This window comes from Malus sylvestris, chromosome 14 (genome assembly GCF_916048215.2).
Source record: "Malus sylvestris chromosome 14, drMalSylv7.2, whole genome shotgun sequence".
Taxonomy (NCBI): domain Eukaryota; kingdom Viridiplantae; phylum Streptophyta; class Magnoliopsida; order Rosales; family Rosaceae; genus Malus; species Malus sylvestris.
The window spans coordinates 7861428-7885202 of NC_062273.1; the positions used below are offsets into that span (position 1 = coordinate 7861428).

A 23775-nucleotide genomic window follows, 5' to 3' on the forward strand; every position below is an offset into this window, starting at 1 on the left:
TTTTAATCCCATAAATTATGGGTTTTATTTAAAATCTCATTAGTATAAACAATTACAAATTTCAATTTTTATTTTTTAATTAAAAAAATATAGTAACTTACATTATTACATTAATATCAGGGACCTCAATCAAAAACTAAAAACTAAAAACTAACAAGGTTTCAATCAACGAATATTGATAGCTAGGGACCGCATCCAAAGTGTCCCAATTTTTATATTTACATAGTCGAAGGCACTTGCATTTTCAATTTCCCACTTGTAGCTTTTTCTCTTTGTTTTATATATAGAGGTCACTCCAGCTCCTTCTTCCACTGCAAAACAATGTCGCCTTTGTCTCTCTTGATTTGCTTTCTGACCTATTTTTCTGTCTGCAATGGTTACGCTTCTGCTGTACCTCTTGATGGTAAACATTTCTGTTTTTGGTTCCTTTTATACATGTTATATGCCTTTTTTTCTTTTTTTTTTCTAATAATCTTTGGTAATGTATGTGTTCTTACTGGTTCAATAATTCTTTGGATTTTAATCTCCTTAATGCTAAGCTCAAAGCTGCCCTTGGCAAAGTGTGTTTTCAGTTTCTAGACTAACTTCACCAATCAAAATGGTTACATTATAAATAGCTTTCACTTTTACAATCTCAGATTGACATTACAATTTCATCTTTGATTTCAGGAGAACTCCCAAATGGACACTTCGAAGAATCACCACATCCTTCAAATTTGAAGAAAACGGTGATCATCGGCAAGTATTCACTCCCAAAGTGGGAAATCAGCGGCTTGGTGGAGTACGTCAAAGGTGGAGCCCAACCAGGCGGTTTCTTCTTCAACGTGCCACGTGGGGTCCACGCAGTGAGACTCGGCAACGAGGCCTCCATTTCTCAGAGCGTGAATGTTAGCCCGAGTTCAGTCTACTCGCTCACTTTTGGGGCTACAAGAACTTGTGCCCAGGATGAGGTTTTAACAGTCTCAGTACCTGGTCAGTCTACTGACCTCTCCCTTCAAACTTTCTTCAGCAGCAATGGTGGTGATACTTATGCTTGGGCTTTCAAGGCTATGTCCAACGTTGTTAAGATTACATTACACAACCCTGGGGTTCAGGAAGACCCCGCTTGTGGGCCTCTACTGGATGCTATTGCAATCAAGCAGATGCTTCCTTTCAACTACACAAGGGGTACGATTTCTTAACCCTCGGTTTTAATTTCTGTTTATATTTATAGTTATATTTATTTTATAAATAATCTTCCTTGGTTTCAGTTTCATTAGCTTGAAGTTGTATTTTTTTCTCCATCTTTTTTTTTTTTGTAAGTGCAAGAAAAAATTATTACCACTCACTACCTAATGCGGCATGTACATAACACCACTTAGATTACAAAGCTCCTGAAGGAAAACATATATAATACTGCCACTGCAATAGTTTTATTCTATTAAAAAGCGTAATGCTAGGGAGATCAACTTTTTAAACCAAATTTTATAAACTATATAACGTGATTATTGATGATTGAATTATTATTAAGTGTTGATTAACGTACTTATATCCTTATCTAATATTGCTATATACCAATCTCTCTGTGCAGGTAACCTAGTGAAAAATGGAGGGTTTGAAAAAGGCCCTCATGTGTTTAAGAACTTCTCAACCGGAATCCTCATCCCTCCCAAGGTGAATGACCCGTACTCACCACTGCCTGGATGGATCATTGAATCCCTGAAGCCTGTGAAATACATAGACAGGAAGCATTTTGCGGTTCCTCGCGGACTTGCAGCCATTGAGTTGGTTGCAGGGAGAGAAAGTGCAATTGCTCAAATTATTAGAACCGTCCCAAACAAATCCTACAACCTTATCTTCACCATCGGAGACGCAAAGAACGGTTGCCACGGATCGATGATGGTCGAAGCCTTTGCTGGCAAGGAAACCCTAAAAGTTCCTTTTGTGTCTGCAGGAAAAGGTGGCTTCAAAACTGCAATTCTCAAGTTCCAAGCAACTTCATTCAGAACAAGATTAACATTTTACAGTGCCTACTATCACACAAAGCTTGATGACTATGGTCATATGTGTGGCCCCGTCTTGGATAATGTCATTGTTTTTCCAGTCGCTTGACATTAATTACTTAATAGGGAGCTCTTTTGTTAGCTCCATATTATTGTTAGAAAAGATCTTGAAAGGTGAGAGCGTGCGTTGTTTATTTCAGTATACATTTGGTTCTTCAGTTTTATGTTTTGAGCCATTGATGGGTATGTACTAATCCATATGAATAAGTTTACAAATGCGCATATTGGGCCTTAAACTTTTTTTATGATCGGCAACGCGCGAGTAGTAACGTTAGATAAATTAACTTTTTAGATTATATTTACAATTCATGTGATGTGTCACTAATAAAAATAAGTACGTTAATCAATAGTTAAATAAAATCAGATCATCAATAATTACGTCATATGATTTACAAAATATGATTTAAATAGATAATCTCTCTAGTATTATTCGTTAAATATATCTAGATTGTACAATTGAAAACATTTGAATATAATATTGACATTATCCAAATCAAAGTGTACTCTATAGTAATTTAATTAATCATCTAGATTTGAGAGTGAAAAGTATTCTTTATGTACATCTTCTTTTCTTGTTGCCTTCCCATGTGACTCTTGGGAGCAAAAAGAACAGAAGTTCAAATTAAAAACATAAATAATTGCATAAAAACATTTACTTTAAACTTTGGGTCAAAAGTTGCTAAATCAAAGTCACTTTACCCTTAGGGTAAGAGACAAGAAGTGCTTCTTTTTATGAATTGAAGTCTCAGATATGAATTGTATTATGTATGGATACATATTTAGTAGTGCGATTACAAATATATATATTCTTAATATGCAACATGTTATAGGATGAGGTGCAACGGGTCCTTTTCACGAGCATCCTAGGGATTTCGTGATCGTGATCGTTCATGGTACATCATACGATCAATTTTCATTAGGTACTATTTATATTTAGTTTTAAATTTTAAAATGATTTCTAACTGTATAATGTACGATGAACGGTTATGATCACGGGATTCTTAGGATTCCCAAAAAAAGGATCCGTTGCAACTCATCCTATAACATGTTGCATATTAAGAATATATATATTTGTAATCGCACTACTAATTTTAAATTTCATTTTTTGGATTGTCACATATAGTTCTTTCATATAAGCGAATTTAGAAAAAAAATTTAGCAATCTCACTTTACATAACTGGCCTTCTAAAGTAATTGGACTTTTGGACCATAATTTATCATACAACTTAACTTAATAGGCTTGATCGATCAAAATTCAATAGGCCTAAAAGCTCAAAAGTTTACTTAAAAGCGCAAAATAAATTTACTCATTTGATTACTCAGAATCAACTTCTTAACCGGCCGTCTGCAATATAGTTATACTAAGAATATTGTTAGATCGTTGTACTTCATACTTACCGAGTTACCGAAAACATTTACAGTAAAATTCAAGATTACCGTTTGAAAAAATGAAAATAAAAATAAAATGCGAGTCTACTGTAAGAATCAGAGACTCCACCGCAGAGGATGTCCAAACAAGTTGGTCGTCGAACCCAACATAATGCGAAGACCATTAAACCGAAGAACAAAATCAAAATCTCAAGTCTTCTCTCGCGCGGTGGTGTACTTTTGTTTCTTGTTCAGTCGGAGAGAAAGAGGAGGAGAATTCAAGAATGGCGGTCGGCAAGGAAGTGGTGGAGGAAATAGTGAAAGCCCGTACGGACAAGAGGGAGTACAGGAGGATCGTCCTCCCTAACTCTCTCGAAGCGCTTTTGATCAGCGATCCCGATACTGACAAGGCAAAGCTTGTTTTTCTTTCTCTTTTAATTTACAATATTTGGATTTTGTGTGTTTTTAAAATTTATTTGTTTGTTCAAATTGTGTTTTCTCAGTGTGCTGCTTCCATGGATGTCAACGTTGGTGCTTTCAGCGACCCTGATGGCCTGGAGGGCCTTGCCCATTTCCTTGGTAACTTTAATTCTCTTTTAATTCTTTTGACATGACGATATTCTAAACTATTCCAATCTACGGGACGAGGATTTGAACTTGGGTGAATATCCTAAACCTGCGTCCGCTTTTTGTTTAATACTATCTTGGTTTGTTCTTGTATCTTTATACCAAATTCTGTATGCTTTTATTTGTATAAAAAGTTCCAATACTAAAAAAGGCACCTGTAGTTTATTCTGATGCCATTTTGGGGTAGCAATGGATAATCTTATCATGGTACACAGTAGTCTCTTTAACACCTCCACATGGAGGTTAACATTTCTTCTTGTCAAAAAGAAATCGGCTTGGCCACTTAGTGCTACAGTCTAATGGTATTCCTCTCCGGATCGAGCTGAAGATTATTCCCCCACTCCCTTGTCCAAAATTATATCATTGTATATCCAATAAAAACAAATCGGGTTTGTTATATTATAGATCAGCAAAGGAGTTTTATATGTAAATATATTTTTTTTATGACTGCATTAGAAGATTGAGTTGATTATATATTTGCGTGACTTATTTTTCATGAGTTTTCATGGCATTGATGTTGAAGAGAATAAGATGTTTGTTGACATTCCTTTCTGAATATTGTACTTTTTTTGTGCAGAGCATATGCTGTTTTATGCGAGTGAAAAGTACCCTTTGGAGGATAGTTACTCCAAGTACATCACTGAGGTACTTTCTGCCAAAATTTACAGCTACCCATGACCTTTTGAACTTCTTTCTGCAGCAGAACTTAATCAAACATAGGGAATGGATTTTTATGTTTCTATTCTCCTCCACCTTCTGCTTCTGATTGTCAAACTTTGTGGAAAGCGGTGGAATTTAAAATGATACAAAAGCAAATATCAAAGTCTAGACTAAGAAATTATTACTAGCATACAGGAAAGAACTTGGGAGTAGAAACGTGTCATTTTGTAAGGAAAAGCCTTATATAAGAGTTCAAAATTATTTCTAGCTTGAAGATATTTCCTAACTTGCATCTTCTTTGGGAATTCTAACAAGTGTTCTTATCACTTTTATGTTTTTTGATTTCACAATCGACATTGCTATTCAGGGTGTTATTGGTTTATAGATAGAATTGTGATTGTGTTGTGCGCGGTCATTTATGGGTGGTGTTCCCCATATTGTACCATTGGTTACTGTTGTTTGATGAATCCGATTGGAGATTTTGATTGACTAGCTAGCTCTTCCCCTATTCTTTTTGTCCATCTATCCCAATTCTGTAATGTTTTGTTCCGGTGCGTTGTTTGCCAATCCATCCTCAGGGACTGTCCAATACGAGAGAGGGCCTATGTTGGAGAAATTTGTAGTATTATACGTTTTGGTGGTACTAGTATGGAAGTACATTATCATGAAATTAATGTTTAATATATTTTATTGAAGTGTAGGCTAGATGAATTTTTATTAGGGATCCTAAGATTGCTTATCGACCTCCATGTGTTTTATTTTTCTGATGCACAGCATGGAGGACGAACAAATGCTTATACAGCTTCTGAGCACACCAACTATTATTTTGACGTCAATTCTGATGGTTTTGAAGAGGCTTTGGACAGGTTGATGCTTTTGTTTCTGTTAGCTGCTATCGTCATCATTACAATTCTAAAAGTTGAATTTCGTGTTGATGTGTGGTTTCTTGTTCAGATTTGCTCAGTTCTTTATTAACCCATTGATGTCAGCTGATGCTACAATGAGGGAAATCAAAGCTGTTGATTCTGGTTAGCGGCTCTGTTTTTATAATTTTTTTGTACTTGATTTTTCACTGTAACGACCGTTAATGACAAATTTGAGGCTGGTGTACAGAGAATCAGAAAAACCTGTTGTCTGATGGATGGAGAATGAACCAGGTATGACTCGCCCTTGGATTATAGTCTTTTTATGAGTGCAAGACCTTGAATATTTACTGATATTGGAAGGCTATTACTGACACTCAGGCTGCGTTTATTTTCATTTAAGAAAAGTATATGTTTGAAATAGTTCTAGAACAGTTGAACTATTATAGTATTATGGTCCTGCTTATTGTATGAGTAATGCATACTTTTATTCCAGTGTAGCTGGGCACATTGTTGCTGTGTTTCATTTATGTCCCCAAGAGGTTTCTAACCTTATTTTGTGTGATTTGTCTTTGTACAGCTCCAGAAACATCTAAGTGCGGCTGACCATCCGTACCATAAATTTAGTACAGGTCAGCATTTAACTTTTGATTATAACCAAATGTGCCTTGAGGTTCATAAGAAACAGGAAGCAGGCCATTTTTATGTGCATGCTTTCTGCAGCTAATAGGATTTTTAGTGTCTGGTTATTGTAAACCCTGTGTAAATCATCTTGCTGTTTCTTGCTTCACTCTTTTTATGGTTTTGGATATTATTCAAAATTATTGTCATCATAGTTCTATTATTTTACGGTTTTACTTTCATGGGTATCTTTGTCATTTGCATAAATGTTTCTAAGATAAACATATTTGGTGGCTGTCACATTGAGAAAAAAACAATTACATAATATTGCCTATTAGGGTTAAACTGAAATTAATTTAGTTTGTTGGACATTGCAAGCTAGTTATTTTTCCTTTAAATTCAGTAGGAGGTAAGGTAAGGTAATTGTATGCTTGATTTTTTTGGGGAATTGTTATTGGCACTCCAAAAATCTAATTTTGCACTCCAAACTTTCTATAATTAGGAAAAGAAATACACTTGTGAGGAGTGTAGAATGAGATTTTTGGAGTGCTAATAAGAGTTCCCTTTTTTTATTGTATTAACACTTTAATGGGGTGGATGGTTGGAGTTAAAGTCTCATGATAAGCAAATGCTGAGATGTTTGAGCTGATGTCTCTAAAAGGACTTTTTTACGTCTCTGGTTGTAGTTTGCACTGTTGAGAAGACAATTTATGAAGAAGGGGTGGTCTATCTGTTGTGTGAGGAACTGAGGGGAGGGCGGAGCTTGACTAACATTTTAAATGCTTAATTGGTTGGTGTGTTGAGTCACTTGAGAGGATTAGAAGATGTCTCAAAGAATATGTGATTTGAGTTTGATTTTGTGTCTAGGTTTGTATACTTTATTTATTCGAGAAGACATGGAGTACTTGGAGTTAACAGAAGACTTGGCCCAAAAATGAGCGCTTCGAGCGCAATTGCTTTCTAGGATTCATACAACAGACCCCAGTCAATGGCTTAAGGCTTTGTTGTTGGTTCTCGGTGCTAGTAGTTATCTAGAAGGATTTGTTCCTCAATGAGGGAGGAATGGTGGATTATTTCAGTGGTTTGTATTATGTATAATTGGAAACTAAGCCTATTTTCTATTTGAAAATGGTAGCTAGAAGGTGTTTTCGGTCATATAAACATTTTCTATGATTGATGGTACATTGGGCATATGGTTTCTAGTTTAGAGAACTCATATTTCTCGAGGACTAGTCCCTTGTTTGAAGTGGAGTAGTCTGAGGGAAAGTAAAGAAAGTTGAAGTTCCACCGTAAAACCAATTGGCAATAGGGGAGTAGCCCAACTTACTTTATAAACCCATGCATGATCCCTTCTCTCATCAATGTGGGACTCATTCTCAACACGCCCCCTCACGTGTGGCGAATTCGTGGACAACACAACGGGGTCACATCGAATGCATGTGGCCGTTTGGCTTCACACGTGGGACAACCTGCTGTGATACCATGAAAAAAGTTGCGGTTCCACCATAAAACCAATTGGCAATAATGGAGTAGCCCAACTTATTTATAAACCCATGCAAGATCCCTTCCCTCGTCAATGTGGGACGCATTCTCAACACTCATTCTCAACAGAGAGGAATCGTGAAGCAATTCAATGCCTCCTGTGTATTCAGCTGCTTCTTGTTTCTTCTGGTTTTCTATCTAAATGATGGATCAATCAGCAACTTAAGAGTGGCCGAAGGAACTATCTTTTAACTTTCTTCTTTTGCTTAATTTACTGAGGTCAGAATCAAATGATAGGGTAGTTATGCATCGGTGAAGTCTCTTCATATGCTCCTGTAATTTTACCCCTCGCCACCCCAAATTTGTATGTTAAGTTTTTTCCATCTGTTTTTGTGGGTTTGCTTCAACTTTTTCACAGCTATGCAATAGTCCTACACATTTGACGTGGGCACAACCTTTCCTTAGAATTGCTCTTGCTGTTTAGTGACGCTGGGATACATATAGCAATGGCTTTCAAGTATCTAAGACATATTTCATATTATTTCAGTCATACTGTGTGTTTATTTTGAGTTCAATGCCACTGTCTATGCTTGTTTGGGGTTCAGAATGTCTACCATGTCTCTTATGATGCCTACTTTTCTTGTTCAGGGAATTGGGAAACTTTGGAGGTCCGTCCAAAAGCAAAAGGATTGGATACCAGAGCTGAGCTTAATAAGTTCTATGAACAGTATTATTCCGCTAACGTCATGCATCTTGTCATTTATGGAAAAGGTTTATAGCTACATTTACATATAAAAGTCCGATTCAATTGCCCTGTGGTCAAGTTGATAAATATCATTATTCGTATTTCAGAAAGCCTAGATAAAATTCAAGCCACTGTAGAGGACAAGTTTAAGGGTATTCGAAACATTGACCGCAGCTGCCTTCATTTCGGTGGTGAGCCTTGCACATCAGAACATTTACAGGTACGCATGGTTGTGCTAAACTTTTTATGCTGAGTTGAACTTGCTTTCAGGACTTACAGAATTGCTGATAAGGCAACAACTTTCAAAAGGTCCTATATTCAGACGGATAATTCTTTCCACCTGTCTCTTTTGTATTAATTTCAGATTCTTGTCAAAACTGTCCCAATCAAAGAGGGACATAAGCTGGGACTTGTGTGGCCAATAGCTCCAGAAATTCACCATTACAAGGAAGGGCCATGTAGGTATCTTAGTCATCTCATTGGCCACGAAGCAGAGGGGTCTTTGTATGCCGTCTTGAAAACTTTGGGTGAGTTTTTTAGCAGATGTATTTGAACTTGGAACTCTTGAGAGTTGAGGCCAACTTTTTATCATAATTTTCATTACAATGCCTTTCATAGGCTTCCTCTTTGTGTTTGATGATTCATTATTTGTCAGGGTGTTCACAGTTCCCGTTTGTCATCGTACACTTCATACTCGATGCTTTATCATTTTAAATCACTCACAGAGAAAGTGCCAGATGACAAACTGGGAGTGAGATTAGCATTACCTCATAATTGTTTTTTATCTGAGTTATGAAGGTTGGAATTGGATTCGAGCCTTATTTATAATGCATCATTATCATGGAACTTATTTAGATGACTAATCTAAGAACTTGAATAAACTCTGATCGTGTTGTATAGTTTTTTAGAGATTTTTGATTCTGCTAACTTTTCTTTTTCTGTTTTGCTTCTTGTTGTTTGGGTTGTTCTGCTTGTTCAGACCTTGTGTGTTTTCCGTTTTCTTTTTTGTTGATGTAATTGTCACTGTATCAAAAAATGTTTAAATTCTCAACTTAGTGATTAACACCTAAAGATGAAAATTCTTTGATGTGGTCAAATTCTGTCCCACTTTGGATGGATGGAATTAATATGCTTGGGTTAATTTAACCTCAGTTTTTCTTTTTGTTCTAAATATTGCAGGATGGGCAACAGGTTTGTGTGCTGGAGAATCAGATTCGACTTTGGATTTTTCTTTCTTTAGAGTAGATATGGATCTCACTGACGCGGGTCATGGTTAGTTTACTTTTTAGTTTTTCCATTTTCGGGTATTCTTAGTTCTCCCAACCCCCGCTCCATTTAGGCTTCATTTCATTTTGGATGTGCATCTTCACTTAAGATAGCTTAAAATGCTTAAATAACATTTTCTTTTGTCAGGAGGCTTATTTTAACTTGTATTGTCTTCTTCTAGAATTTGATAAGCCTATTGACTATTTTGCAGAGCATATGCAAGACATAGTAGGCTTGCTTTTCAAATACATTTCCCTCTTACACCAGTCGGGTATCTGCAAATGGATTTTTGATGAGGTATGCATATGCATTCTAGTGTATGAATTACTGGTGCATGATACCTTTCTCTGAATTTTGTCTATGATCATCTGTAGTATCTTTCACAGTACGAATTACTGGTGCATAGTGTTTAGCAAGAACATGGTTAATATGTCTTTGTGTCATATTAATTCTTTGATTCTGAGTTATGCAACCCTTCATATTTGTTTTCCATCGTTAAAGAAGACAGAAGTCTAAGGATGATTGTCGAGGCCTAAAGGTGTCAAACCGGGTGCACTTATATGATTCGTCACAATGTTCTCTTACTTTCCATATTTCTAAACAGTATTAACCCTACTGTGGTTTTATCTGGCGAGTGAATCATAGAATTTTTGTTAATTTTCATGCACAAAATTCAGTGTGGAAATTGTCTTTCTGATTCTTTCTCAAGGACTCTGAAGGGACTTGTGTTTATTGTAGCTTTCTGCAGTTTGCGAGACAAAGTTTCATTATCAGGACAAAAGTCAGCCTATTAATTATGTCGTCAGCATTTCGCCAAATATGCAGGTATTAAGCTCTTGGTTTAATCTTGCTTTGTTTAAGGACACTGAAATGGCTTGTGTTTAATGTAGTTTCCTCTATAATTTTTGTTGGAGCATTTGGAAATTAATTTCTGGTCTCCGCACTCTTCTATCAGATTGGTTGATATAATATCTCCCCTATGCTTTTTTATTTAAATGAGAAACACGGTGCTTTTGATAGTGGAGTTGTAGTTTGTTGAAAATTTTGAAGTTTGGTTGGAAAGAAGGGGGAGGAACTTTTTACAGAAAATTTGGGAAGGTGGTTCTCTTTTGGGATAGAGCAAGATTCTGGGAAGCTTTGTGTACATCGGTATCAAATGAATATAAAAATTTTCCAGTTTTTTTTGTGTCTATATGTGGATTATGGAGCTGCTAGTTTTAAGTTTGTTAATTCTTAATGGCCCTGTGCTATAATTGTGTCGTGTGTCTGTATATAAGTTAATGATTGTACCTTCCGAGGACTGCTTGTTTCCAGCTATTGTATTGTTTGACATTGTTAAAATTCTTTTGTTTCTGAAGAAGTTCTGGGCAGGAGGAACTTTTCTAGTTCAGTAATTAATTTTCACTTGCTTCTTACTCACATGACAATTTTATATCCATATACAGAAATATCCCCCAAGAGATTGGCTAGTAAAATCAACCTTGCCTTCTAACTTCAGTCCAGACACTATCCAAATGGTGCTTAACAAGCTTTCTCCAGAAAATGTCAGGTAAGTGTATCGCTAAGTTGAATTCTATAGAATTTCGTAACTATTTTCCAAGCAGATCCTTCTTGTCTATTGTAATAAATTTCCTCATAAACTCATGGACTAATGCTCTTTTCGTTGTACAGAATTTTCTGGGTATCAAAAAAATTTGAAGGTCATACTAACATGACTGAGCCATGGTATGGGACCGCTTATTCCGTCGGGAAAATTAGTGGCTCCATGATTCAGGTTGGTTATAATTCTATATGTAAATCAATATATATATATATATATATATGTATGTATGTATGTATATATGTATATATGTGTGTGTGTGTGTGTGTATATCGTTAGGTATGGTGTTGTTTTTTTTGTTAATTTCATCAGTTTAGAGATGTAATGAATCCTTTTAAAGGAGTAAGAGGAAACCACTTTGATCCCAAAACCTTTTCATTTGATTGCAGGAATGGATAGTATCTTCCCCAAATGAGAATCTGCACCTACCAGCCCATAATGTGTTCATCCCCACGGACTTGTCACTTAAGAATGATCATGAGAAGGTCTGATGAATGGTAAATTCTATCTCTAAGTTAGCACAACTTTAAATTCTTCTGATGTGATTGACTTTTTTTTCAGGCCAACTGTCCTGTTCTGTTAAGAAAGTCGCCGTGTTCAACACTCTGGTACAAGCCGGATACAATGTTCTTTACTCCTAAGGCTTACGTTAGGATTCATTTCACTTGTCCCCACACAAGTGAATCCCCTGAAACAGAAGTCTTAACTAAAATGTTTACTCGGTTGTTGATGGATTACTTGAATGAATATGGTAAAATTCCGTATTTACGGCTAATTACTTGCTTCCATTGATGGTGACCTATTTTATTTTTCGCTTACACCAAAGGTGTTATTTTCTTGAACCAGAGCTTATTTAAGTCTTTTTTGTCAGCTTACTATGCTGAGGTTGCTGAACTGTTTTACGCAATAACCCAAACAGATAGCGGGTTTCAGGTATCGTGTTCAACCATGTGAAACTTGCTAGCCAGTTCTTTAGATTGTTGTTTCTGTAAATTGACCTTTTATTTTCTTATGTAGGTGACTTTGGTTGGCTATAACCACAAATTAAGAATTTTACTAGAAACTGTAGTTGAGAAGATTGCAAGCTTTAAAGTGAAAGCTGATAGGTTCGCTGTCATCAAGGTAACCTTACGGCTCCTTGTACCCAAAAATGTTTTATTTTAAATGTTTCTATACATTGTTCTAGATGAGCATTTTGATAAGCTATTAGTCGCGGCACAGTAACTGGTAATTTTTGCAGCGGCCAACAAGATTCCTGGAAAGAGACAGATCATATCTACCTATTTTCTGAAATAATTTTGGAACAGTCTCTTTATTTAGCTATTTCAAGATTCTCTTCCTGCTCTCTTAAACCTGTAGTAGAATTTGTCATGATCATGGAGATTTTCTAAGTTGGCATAGAGAATCTTTGCCGAGTATATCTTGTATCGAGAATGTATAGTATTGCCTTTAAGAAATATAATGTCTTGGGCCTCTCCACCCATGTCCAGTTTGTATTGGTGGGATGCTTTAATTCTGTCGTGTCATCAAAACAGGAAACCAACGTGTCAGGCGCAACGGCCACATGTGCTTCGACATTCCCCAATATAAATTATCCACATTTTTGGGCCCCAGTCATACTACACATGAGGGGATGTGTTGTGTGTATATCCCGCATGGGAAGGCAAAGCCTTGATTTATATAATGTGGAATGTTCTAGGCCTATGCATCCGTGGCCAATTGGTTTTGGGTTGCATGATCAATCAGTCTTGTTTTCTCTTATATTCAAAATATGCATTCACATTGTGGGCCAAATAGGAATACACTTACTATGAACATTCTTACTTGTAGCTACGGACCTAGATTTCATCATCATCGTTATCATAATTGTATTAATCTTCATGACCGAACATATACCTAATTTGTGATTTTATCAATTAGTCTGTCTTCCGCAGGAGCATTTGCTTCTTGTGTTTTTCTGTTTCTCTGAGACTTGATATTGTAGCTTTTTTATTTTTTTCTTGCCTTTTTTGCCGAACTTATTTTCTTTTGAATTTGTTTATCTGCATTGGCTTTACCCATTTGGTAATGTCTTCAAGTATATTAGTTTAATGAAAGAAATAAGTTCAATTTGATGAAGCAATTGGAATCTGATATCTAAAGTGATGTATATATTTAACCATTTCTTACATGTTATTTTCCTTTTTGTCTGTATCAGGAAATGCTCATGAAGGAGTACCAAAACTTGAAATTCAAACAGCCTTATGAGCAGGCTATGAATTACACCGCATTAATTCTACGTGATCATACTTCTCCATGGATGGAAGAACTTGAAGCTCTTCCTCACCTTCAAGTTGAAGATCTTGCTAAGTTTGTTCCTCTGATGCTCTCGAGGGCCTTCTTAGAGTGTTATACAGCAGGTTACCTTTTGTTTTCCTTCAAACAATTTAGGTTATATCCATTGTTATCTTGATTTTAGTTTTCTCTTTTTTTTATTTTTTTATTTTATTGTTATTCATTGTTATTCATTGTTAGTTATATGCTTTTGCAGGAAACCTTGAAAGGAATGAAGCTGAGTCAATGATCCAACATATTGAAGATGTTTTCTTTAAGGGCTCAAACCTGATTTCCCAACCTTTGTTCCCATCCCAGCATTTGACGAATAGAGTCGTGAAGCTTGAAAAGGGCACGAACTACTTCTACCCTGTGGAAGGCCTTAATCCGAGTGATGAGAATTCTGCCCTTGTCCACTATATCCAGGTTCTTAAATTTGTTTACAGAAGGAATAAACTAGATTTTGTTGGATGGAAGTTTTCATTTTATACGGTCTCGTTCAAAATTCACAAAACCTTGCAAGAGTTCCTACAGAAATGTTTTAAACCAGTATCTTCTCTGGTTTTTCTTCAAAATATTACAGAATAATTTTCAAGAAATTTGAATATTACTAGAGCTGCGACCTCTAAATCACAGTGTTATTTTGTTTGTTTTTAAACACAATTGTCTTAATATGTGTAGGTTCATCGGGATGATTTTATGCTGAATGTGAAACTTCAGCTGTTTGCTCTTATTGCAAAGCAGCCTGCCTTCCACCAGCTTAGATCCGTTGAGCAACTTGGTTACATCACGGCCCTCGTGCAGAGGAATGATTTTGGTATCCGTGGGGTGCAGTTTATTATACAATCTACAGTGAAGGTATATAACCATGCTTCTATTATTGTTGTCCTGTTGCTTTATCCCTGCCTTACCAAAGTACGTTATGTTGATCTTAACAGGATCCAGCACATATTGATTTGAGAGTGGAGGAATTCCTCAAGGGGTTCGAGACTAAACTTTATGAGATGCCAAGTGACGAATTCAAGGTAAGATCAATTAGACTCTATCCTTAACTCCAGTTGTGTAGTTTTCTAGTTTTACCACATCTTTTTTGCAGCTTTAATCTCTTCAGTATGGAACATCTTTAGACTTCCTTAAAACTTCCAGTGATACCATTTTTACCTTGCATTAGTCTGTCTGCCTTGTTTATTATCCACACCCATATCATCTTCGCCCTTCCATCAGTCTTTTTTTGTGATGGTTCATGTCCCCATTTACAGATGGTAGATATCTTTCAATATCAATGTTTAATCACTTCTAGATAAAATGTGAACCCGAAAAAGAAATTTTTTTGTTGTAGGATGTCTATTTTTTTCCTTTTCGTTGTAGGATGTCATATATGATTTTTCCCCAATAAATAACTGTTGAACTGGTTGGTATGTAGAGCAATGTAAATGCTTTGATCGACATGAAGCTTGAGAAGCACAAGAACTTAAGGGAAGAAGCTGGATTTTATTGGACGGAGATTTCTGATGGGACCCTCAAGTTTGATAGGAAAGAGTCTGAGGTATGAATATCTCCCTAATTTGAGTTCAATTTTTTTAGATGCTTATACAATTCGAGATGATCGATGCCTTTTATTCTTTTCAGTACTGGGATAAATGTGCTTGTGTTAAAGTGATTATAAACTAGGTAGCAAAAAACCGTAAATTACAAGCTGATCAATATAAATTAAAAATGTTTAAGAACCGTTGGAACGAAATAGAAATAAAGCAGGAAAGAAAATGTGTCCCCCTATTAATGGTAGTGTTGATACTTGAAACAGATTGCAGCACTGAGGCAGCTTACGCAGCAAGAATTGATAGATTTTTTCAATGAGCATATAAAAGTTGGGGCACCTCAAAAGAGGTCATTAAGCGTACGAGTGTACGGGAACTCACATTCATCCGAGTACACTACGGATGGAAGTTCACCTGTGAAACCTTGCTATGTCAAAATCGACGATATATTCAGCTTCAGAAGGTCACAGCCTCTTTATGGTTCATTCAAGGTAAATCATGTGAAATTGTAGAGACTTGCGAATGGAATCGCTTCAACTTTGACAAAATTGTCAAAGAATAGCATCGGTTGCAGACAGCAGATTTGGCAGAAAGATCGCCCAAGAAGTTCATCGACAAAGCTAGTACCGTATGTCAAAATGATAAGGAATTTGATATTTTGAATTCCATTTTTATCGTACATTTGACCTTGTAACTTAAATAAGTCCAAAATGAAACAATAAAAGAGAAAGGCATTGTCTTTGTCATTGAAGCTGCTTTATTTGTGTATTCTATGTTGAGAATTATTAATATTTGGATTCCAAGTGGCCAAAACTTAGAATATTTCTTTCGTTATCTGTTTATCCAATTAAAGAGATTCAGAATATGCAGTTTGTCATACACAATGCATTTATAATGTATGTAATATTTTTCTTTGAGATGCAGACGCTTAAGGCTATGTTTGGGGGAATAGGATTCTCTCCGGATTCTCTTTGTGGGGATTCGGAGGATCAATGAATCAAGTTCGTTCATCGTATATCGTGCGGTTAGAAATCTTTAAAATTAAATATAAATAGTTTTTAATAAAAATTGATTGCACGATGTACGATAAATGAGCATGATTAATTGAACTCCGGATCCTTAAACAAAATGTTAAATAGAAGAGACAACCCTCCACGAACATTATAAGGGTATGTGAGAGATTTTCAAATGGCTCCTTTCAAGTAAAGATTTGTATCGCCTTCAATATTCAATTTGTATCGCCTTCAACATTCAAACTTCCCGATAAACATGAGACGACTACAAGGGACCAAGAACCTTTCATCTCAAACTTGTGGCCCGAAGTACTCTTGCAATGTTTTTCTTTCTTCTGAATCATTCATGTCACCAACACACACAATAAAGGCCCTAAATTTGTTCTTAGTGTGCTTAACAAATAGAGTGAGATCCATGTTGCTATGTCTATATTCAATGCCTTCCTACATATGACCCTCGCAAACCAAGCTCCAGGAGATTGCTTCAAGTCATACAAAGACTTCCTTAGTTTGTACACACCTATCTAGTCTTTCCATTTGCATATTACACCCAGGTTACAATTTCATGTGTACTTCTTTCTTCAAATCTCCATGAAGAAGGCATTCTTCATATATCAGATCATCGATGCAGTCACCAATCAAGATTTTACTGACATAAACTGCAAGACACAAATGGCTTTATGTAGTTAATTTCATAAGTCTGCGTCTAGTCTAGCTTAAATCGTTCAACAGTTCCATCAGCTTCATACTTGGTGTAAATTCACCGGCATCGGATACCCCACAAATTGTTGAATAAACCCCACATACTTAATACACCCCACATTTACTTTTTCAATTAAAAATTATCTTTATACACCCCACATACCTCTCCATAATACCCTCACACTCCACATTCTCAAAACACACATTATATTTCTATATACACCCCAATTTCTTCAAATTTTATAATACTCATTTTTAATTTTGATGGATTGAATCTAAATACCCTGATGTTCCCAGGCTAATTACTTTTGTGATTGACTTGTTTTTCATTTCCAGCTTGAGAGCATATTATCATTAACCGATTTGGACGCTAACACTTATCTTAAATTTTTTTATCTTTGTGCAGATTGGAAAATCTTATGTCACTTCCAAACTCAAGAATTATCCAAACTCAAGATCTTATGTAACTTTTCTATAACTAAAGAAATAAAAAAATAAAAAAGAATTATCGAAAGTTTCAAGCTATTGGCATTGCAATTCACAGAGCTGGTTCAAAGGCATAAGTTCTGAAGTTTTTCGACATAGTAAATGCCGGGATGTGATAAAATGTGTTGTTGGACATAAAATAATTTCTTGCAGTCACAGTGATCAATAGCATTGGCATATTCACAGACATTTTGTTAGGGTTTTCTCAATCAATGTGTTTGTAGTTTCATTAGTTAGGATTTTGTTCAACAATTGAGGGTGGGAGAGTTGATAATTGAAGAAGATAAATAATACGTTAAAAGTGATGTGGGTTGTATTTGGAAATTTCTTATTTTTTTTTAACTTAATAAGGTCGAAATTGTCATTGCATAGTAGAATAAATAAGTAATTTAATATTAAATTTTTTGTGGGGTGGTGCTAATAAAAAAAGCCTATGTTTTTTTCTTGGCTTATTTTTAGCTATGCTCCCTAAAACTCTATTTTAATCTCATTTTGCCCCGTGTAACTCAAAAGTCACCACTTTAACTTCCTGAAACTCAAAATTCGTTTCACTTTCACTTGCTCCATTATGCGTCAACATTCAACAACCAGTGAATATTAAGTTTAAAAGAAATTAAAGAGATGAAAAAAAATAAAAAAGAAATTGATTAGCTTGGCTCATCCAAATCAAACTCACATAAGAAATTAACAGATCTAAGGCAACTTGAAACGAATTTTGAGTTTTATAGAGACGACTTTCAAATTTTAGAGGGCAAACTGGATCAAAATCGAGTTCCAAAAATAAAGTGAAACGAATTTTGAGTTTCAAAAAATAAAGTTGTGACTTTTAAATTACAAAGAATATATTAAGATTAAAATTAGGTGGATTAACTTAAAATAAGCCTTTTTCCTCTAGGGAAGTCCACAACTTCCCACGTTGAATTATATTCGAGTGCCTTCATCTCTTTATCCACCACTTCTTTCCACGTCGGAGCACTCAAGGCATCATGCACACAGTACTAGAAAGAAACACAGCTAAAACCCTTTTGGGGGTAAGAGATCCTCTCCGGATCTCTTTCATCAAAGTCCGCGGATCAAGTGATCCAGGTTTTTGAAATTTGATCAAACCGTTAAAAACAGAAGCTCCTTTTAAAAGTTATAATAATTTTAACCGTTGGATCAAATTTCAAGGGCCCGGATCACTTGATCCACGAGCTTTGGTGGAAGAGATCTGGAAAGGATCTCTTTCCATAAAATTGAACCCTTCACATAGTTCACCACTTCTTACCACCAAAAGTGTTTTCGTTCATAAAAGTTGAAAATAATCAATATTGCTAAAGCTTTTGATACTTTAAACTAGAATTTTCTTCTCCACATGCTTTCTAGTTTTGGATTTTCTCGTATTTTTGTGGGTTGGGTCCATGTTTTATTACAGTCTGCTCATCTTTTGGTAAATGGTACACTGCATGAGTTTTTTTCTTGTTCTCAAGGTGTACGTTAGGGAGACCCTCTTTCTCCACTACTTTTTTCTTTTGGTTTAGCAGAGGAAGCTCTGAGTAGAGGTTTATCTTTGTTTTTCTCTACTAGACGGATCACTGCTATTTCAGCTCCACAGGGTTGTTGCCCTCTAACTCATGTGTTATATGCTGATGATCTTTTTATTTTTTGTCGTAGGAATATTCAATCTCTTCGAAAGTTTTTGGATAAGTATGGTTGTGCATCGGGACAACTTGTTAATGCAACTAAGAGTACTTTTTATCTCGGCTCCACCTCTGCCCATCATAGAGTGCATGTATCTAGACATCTTGGCTTTCGTATAGGTGTTGTTCCTTTCACTTATCTTGGGGTACCCATTTTTTGTGGTAAGCCAAGGAGAATTCACTTTCAAGCTTTGGTGGATAAGGCTAAAGCTCGTCTTTCAGGTTGGAAAGGTAAACTTCTCTCAATGGCTGGATAACTACAATGAGTGCAATCTGTTTATCAAAGCTGTTTCTCCGTAGCTTCTCAATTTATCAATGGCCTATTTGCCTTTTATAGCATTTTTCTGCTTGTGCATGAAATTTTATTTGATTAGGGGACTTGGCTTCACGAAAGCTAATAACTGTTGATTGGAGTATGATGTGTGGACCTAAGCATGAAAGTGGCTTTGGTCTTTCGGATTTAACTACTTTGAACTTGACGGCTTTGATTAGTATTGGTTGGGATGCTTTACAATCCTCTTCTCTGTGGGGTTCACCCGCTCGTCAACGTTTTCCTCTTGCACTTTATAAAAAACAAGATACCTATTTACGGTCTTCTGTGTGGCATGGGTTGAAGTGTGCTTTGCCTATTCTGAATAATAATAGTTGATGGGTTATTGGTGATGGGAAGTTAGTTTCCTTTTGGATCGACAAATGGTTGGATAGCCCAATTATTGGCCCTTCATTATCTTCGATCATTGCACCTACAGTTCTTCCTAGGGTTTCAAATGTTATTGAAGCTCAAAGTTGGTATTTGCCAGATTATTTTGTAGATTTATTCCCTTCTGTAGTGCAGCAAATTCTACGTTTACTTTTGCCTTTAAATATAGAGGATGAAAAATTGATCTGGGAGCCTACATCTACTGGGAAATTTTCTTTTTCTTCTAGCTATCATCTTGTTCGACGAAAACATAGTGATTGTGCTTGAGCATAGGTTATTTGGCGACATTTTATCGCACCTTGACTGTATATTTTAGCTTGGCGGCTTCTTCATGAAAAATTTCCTACTGAAGGTGCACTTCAACAACGTGGTATTTCTTTGGCATCCATTTGTTGTTATGTCATAATTCTGAGGCATATACTATTCATCTTTTCTTCGGTTGTCGGATATCTAGGCAGCTTTGGAGGTGGTTAGCATGTTAATTTGGTACCTCTTTGTCTTTTTCAGATTCTCTAGTTTCTTTTTGGGATACCTATGGACGTAAGTCCTTTTCCCAACAGCTACAAAATCTCTAGATTTTTGCACGTCTTTATACCATTTCGGCTATTTGGAAAGCTCAAAGTAAGTTTATTTTTTAGGGTCGCCCCATCTATTTTTTGTTGTCTTTGCATGTCTATCAATTCTGGGATCATTCATAGTGGGAAATTTATTCTTAGTTATTCTCAAGGTTTTCATACTCGTATCATTTCTTCTTTGGGGATCCAACCTATCCCTCGCAAAGCACCAACTATTCTTCCTATGTTGTGGTCTTCTTCTTGGTTTCCTTGGATTAAACTTAATGCAGATGGTTTGTCCAAAGGAAATCTTGGTCTTGCAGCTTGTGGACGAGTTTTCAGGGACTGTCATGGTCAATTTCTTAGTGACTTTTGCCAAGGGATTAGTCATCGCAACTCTTTCCTAGTAGAATTATTAGCAATTATTAGTGGTGTAGAGTTTGCATATCAGTGGGTTTGACATTGCCTTTGGTTGGAAAGTGACTCTTCTAGTGTTATTTTTGCTTTCCAATTGACTGATTTTGATCCTCCTTGGCCTCTTCGTATACAATGGTCTAATTGTTTGGATCGCATCCGGAAAATGACTTTCTATGCCTTTCACATATATTGCGAAGAAAATGTTGTTCTAGACAATTTTGCTAACATGGGCTCTTGTCTTCTCCAACCTTAGTATGGCATGATTCCCCTCCATTGGTGGCTCGTGCTACTTTGTTTTCAAACTATGTTAGCTTTCCTGGTTACCACTTCTCTAATTAATTTGCATATCAGCATACAAGTTTGACTCACTTTCTTGTTTTTTTTCTTAACCTTGTGATGTTGCTTAATCTATTTTGCAGGTTTAGACTTTTAAGTTTGGTTTTAGAGAGGTTACGTTTTATGCCCCCCTCCCCCCTTTTGGCGTTTCTAGAAATGTAAAGTTTATGTTTCTCCTTGTTTTTCATGTATTTTCTATCAATTTTTCTTGTATTATGAGAGGTTAGTTTGACTATGTGTAACTTCTTTTTCGTTATCAATAACGTTCCCCTCATACCATCCAGATTTCTTTAAAAAAATGAAGAAAAAAAAAGGCACCACTTAGTTAACTAAATAAATTTTTAAGCACGTAAATATATTGAGTTAACACTGTGCTGACCACCAGAAGCTTCAATAACATGCATCTGGATGAAGAGCAAAATGTTGGATAGTGGCCAAAATTAGTGGCCAACTTGCAAATACCTTTTGATTAAATAAAAGAAAAGAAAAGGTGGACAACATCATTGTGTCCCTTCCTTGTTTTGGGGAAAAGAAAAAGGCAACTTGTCTAAAGTCCTTTTTATTTGGCCCTTTGTGAAAGCCACAGGATATTGGCTAGGTTTTAATTAGGGCAGCAGCTGCCATTTGGGAAGAGTAGCAGAAAAATAAAGGTAGCAGCAGAGAAGAGAATGAAGAGGTAGTGCCGAAGCCCCTCTTTGAAAAGAAGAAGAAAGTACTCCTCTCGTTGGTTAGTAATCACCCACCAAGGTAGTTGTTATTGTAATAGCTTTGAGCTTTGTATAGAGAAGAAATTAATCACTATATTTCTTTCTCTATTTGTTTCTTTGGTGTGTGAGAGCTATTGGTTGTATTGGGGTTTTGGGTTGTGAGCTTGCCAACACTTTGTAAACTCCCATTTGGTTTATAGTGGATTATTGGGTGAGCTCCTACTGCTCCGAGGACGTACTCCAGTTACATTGACTGTTAAGGAACCTCGTTAAAATGTTGGTGTCTTTAATATTTTGTTCTTGCATTTCATTTGATATATTTCCTGTGGGTTAGCTTGAGTTGGTTCCAACGAGTTTGGTGCTATCCTAGCACCACAATTGGTATTAGAGCCCTAGTTGCTCTTGGGTACTGTCTAGTTGCCAAAGATGTCAGATGGGCAAGATGAGAATCCTTTTGGGAGTAGCTTCGGGTTTGCAAGAACTACGGTGCAAAATGCAAAGTTCGAAGTGGAAAAGTTTGATGGCACAAACAACTTCAGGATGTGGCAATGTGAGATCAAAGATGTGTTGGCTCAACAAGATCTACTTGCCGCTTTGGGAGAGAAGCCGGAAGCTATGTCAAAGCCGGAATGGAAGAAATTAAATTTGTGGGCTTACTCTTCAATTCGGTTGTGCCTTGCAAAAATCAAAAGTATTTTGTGATGCAAGAGACATTAGCAAGTGTGTTGTGGAAAAAATTGGAAGACAAGTATATGACGAAGAGTGCAGAGAACAGGCTATACTTGAAGAAAAAGCTCTACCGCTTCCAATACAAAGAAGGTACAAAAATGATTAGACACCTTGATGCTTTTAATAAGTTGATTGCTGACTTGATAAATTTAGATGAGGATATTAAGGATGAAGATAAGGCCTTAATATTGTTGAATTCCTTGCCGGACTCTTATGAGCATTTTATTACCACTATTATGCATGGTAAAGAAACTGTGAAATTTGAAGATGTCTCAAATGACTTGATGAATTATGAAATGAGGCATAGAGATAAAAATCTCTGAAGCTTTATTTGTTAGAGGTAGATCATCGGAGATGAGATCCTCTTCTAGTAGAAAAAAATCACACTCTCGACCTAGAGGAAACTCTAAAGGTAGAAAAACCTTGGAAATGGATGAATGTGCCTTTTGTTATAATAAAGGTCATTGGAAGAAAGATTGTCCTAGGTTGAAGACCAAAGGCAAAGAAAGTTCTGAAGCTAATGTTGCTGAGGTTGAAACAGATTTTTCTGATTTTACTTTAACCACTTCCTCATCATTTGATTGTGTTACTAAATGGGTGTTGGATACGGGTTGTACTCATCATATGACTCCTAACAAGGATTGGTTTTCAAGCTTGAAAGAGTTTGATAGTGGTGTTGTGTTCATGAGATATGACAATCCTTGTACAACAAAAGGGATTGGTACAGTTCGTTTGAAGTTGCATGATGGCATGGTTAAAGAGTTGATAGGTGTTCGGTATGTACCGAATTTGAAGAAAAATCATATTTCTTTGGGCATTTTAGAATCCAAGGGCTTCAGGTTTCATTCAGATGGGCAAATATTGAAAGTTACTTATGGTGCACTTGTTGTGATGAAAGCTCATCGATGTGGTCATTTGTATCTATTCCAAGGAAGCACCATGACAGGTGAAGCGTCTGTAGTCTCAGAAAATATGGGCACATCTGATTCAGATACTACTAGACTGTGGCATATGAGATTAGGTCATGCCGGTGAAAAAGCTCCACAAGGGCTTGTAAAAAAAGGTTTTCTAAAAGGTGCCACGACTTGTAAGCTTGATTTCTGTGAGCATTGTGTCTTGGGAAAGCAAACTAGAGTGAAGTTTGGTACTGCAGTACATTAAACGAAGAGCATTCTTGATTATGTGCATTCGAATGTTTGGGGTCCTACAAAGACTCCCTCTTTAAGTGGTAGACATTGGTTTGTGACCTTTGTTGATGATTATTCAAGAAGGTCTTGGGTCTACACTATGAAGCACAAGAGTGAGGTGTTGAGTATTTTCTTGGGTT

General features: G+C 36.2%; 2 protein-coding genes across 4 annotated transcripts in view; both read left to right on the top strand.

Moving 5' to 3' along the window:
• Positions 1-226: 226 nt before the first annotated feature.
• Positions 227-2278, top strand: LOC126600658 (uncharacterized). The gene is made up of 3 exons (XM_050267263.1): positions 227-403; positions 670-1167; positions 1571-2278. The coding sequence occupies exons 1-3, from the start codon at positions 322-324 to the stop codon at positions 2089-2091; spliced, it is 1101 nt and encodes a 366-aa protein (XP_050123220.1). The 5' UTR covers positions 227-321; the 3' UTR covers positions 2092-2278.
• A 1310-nt stretch (positions 2279-3588) lies between these two features.
• LOC126600659 (insulin-degrading enzyme-like 1, peroxisomal) overlaps positions 3589-23775 on the top strand; it is a 35051-nt gene continuing 14864 nt past the window's right edge. Inside the window, exons 1-26 of one of the 3 annotated variants that reach the window (XR_007615500.1) lie at positions 3592-3820; positions 3914-3989; positions 4615-4682; positions 5472-5563; positions 5652-5725; positions 5811-5854; positions 6141-6192; positions 8312-8434; positions 8516-8628; positions 8773-8935; positions 9588-9680; positions 9886-9971; positions 10413-10499; positions 11120-11223; positions 11346-11448; positions 11664-11759; positions 11836-12025; positions 12146-12207; positions 12292-12396; positions 13472-13673; positions 13805-14013; positions 14269-14445; positions 14526-14612; positions 15011-15133; positions 15392-15815; positions 16265-16357. Coding sequence is in view for 2 of the 3 variants with exons in the window: in XM_050267264.1 (XP_050123221.1) it covers positions 3695-3820; positions 3914-3989; positions 4615-4682; positions 5472-5563; positions 5652-5725; positions 5811-5854; positions 6141-6192; positions 8312-8434; positions 8516-8628; positions 8773-8935; positions 9588-9680; positions 9886-9971; positions 10413-10499; positions 11120-11223; positions 11346-11448; positions 11664-11759; positions 11836-12025; positions 12146-12207; positions 12292-12396; positions 13472-13673; positions 13805-14013; positions 14269-14445; positions 14526-14612; positions 15011-15133; positions 15392-15616 (2880 nt within the window). In the remaining variant the exon portion in view is untranslated. Of the gene's footprint in view, positions 3821-3913; positions 3990-4614; positions 4683-5471; positions 5564-5651; positions 5726-5810; positions 5855-6140; positions 6193-8311; positions 8435-8515; positions 8629-8772; positions 8936-9587; positions 9681-9885; positions 9972-10412; positions 10500-11119; positions 11224-11345; positions 11449-11663; positions 11760-11835; positions 12026-12145; positions 12208-12291; positions 12397-13471; positions 13674-13804; positions 14014-14268; positions 14446-14525; positions 14613-15010; positions 15134-15391; positions 15816-16264; positions 16358-23775 lie in introns of those variants that run through there. The other 2 variants (XM_050267264.1, XM_050267266.1) reach the window with 2 other exon arrangements.

What these genes read in the sequence shown, in the direction of transcription:
- LOC126600658 (XM_050267263.1), top strand. Translation starts at nt 322, where the DNA reads ATGTCGCCTTTGTCTCTCTTGATTTGCTTTCTGACCTATTTTTCTGTC. An exon ending in TTCTGCTGTACCTCTTGATG is followed by an intron (nt 404 to 669) that starts GTAAACATTTCT and finishes CTTTGATTTCAG; the next exon opens with GAGAACTCCCAAATGGACAC. An exon ending in TCCTTTCAACTACACAAGGG is followed by an intron (nt 1,168 to 1,570) that starts GTACGATTTCTT and finishes CTCTCTGTGCAG; the next exon opens with GTAACCTAGTGAAAAATGGA.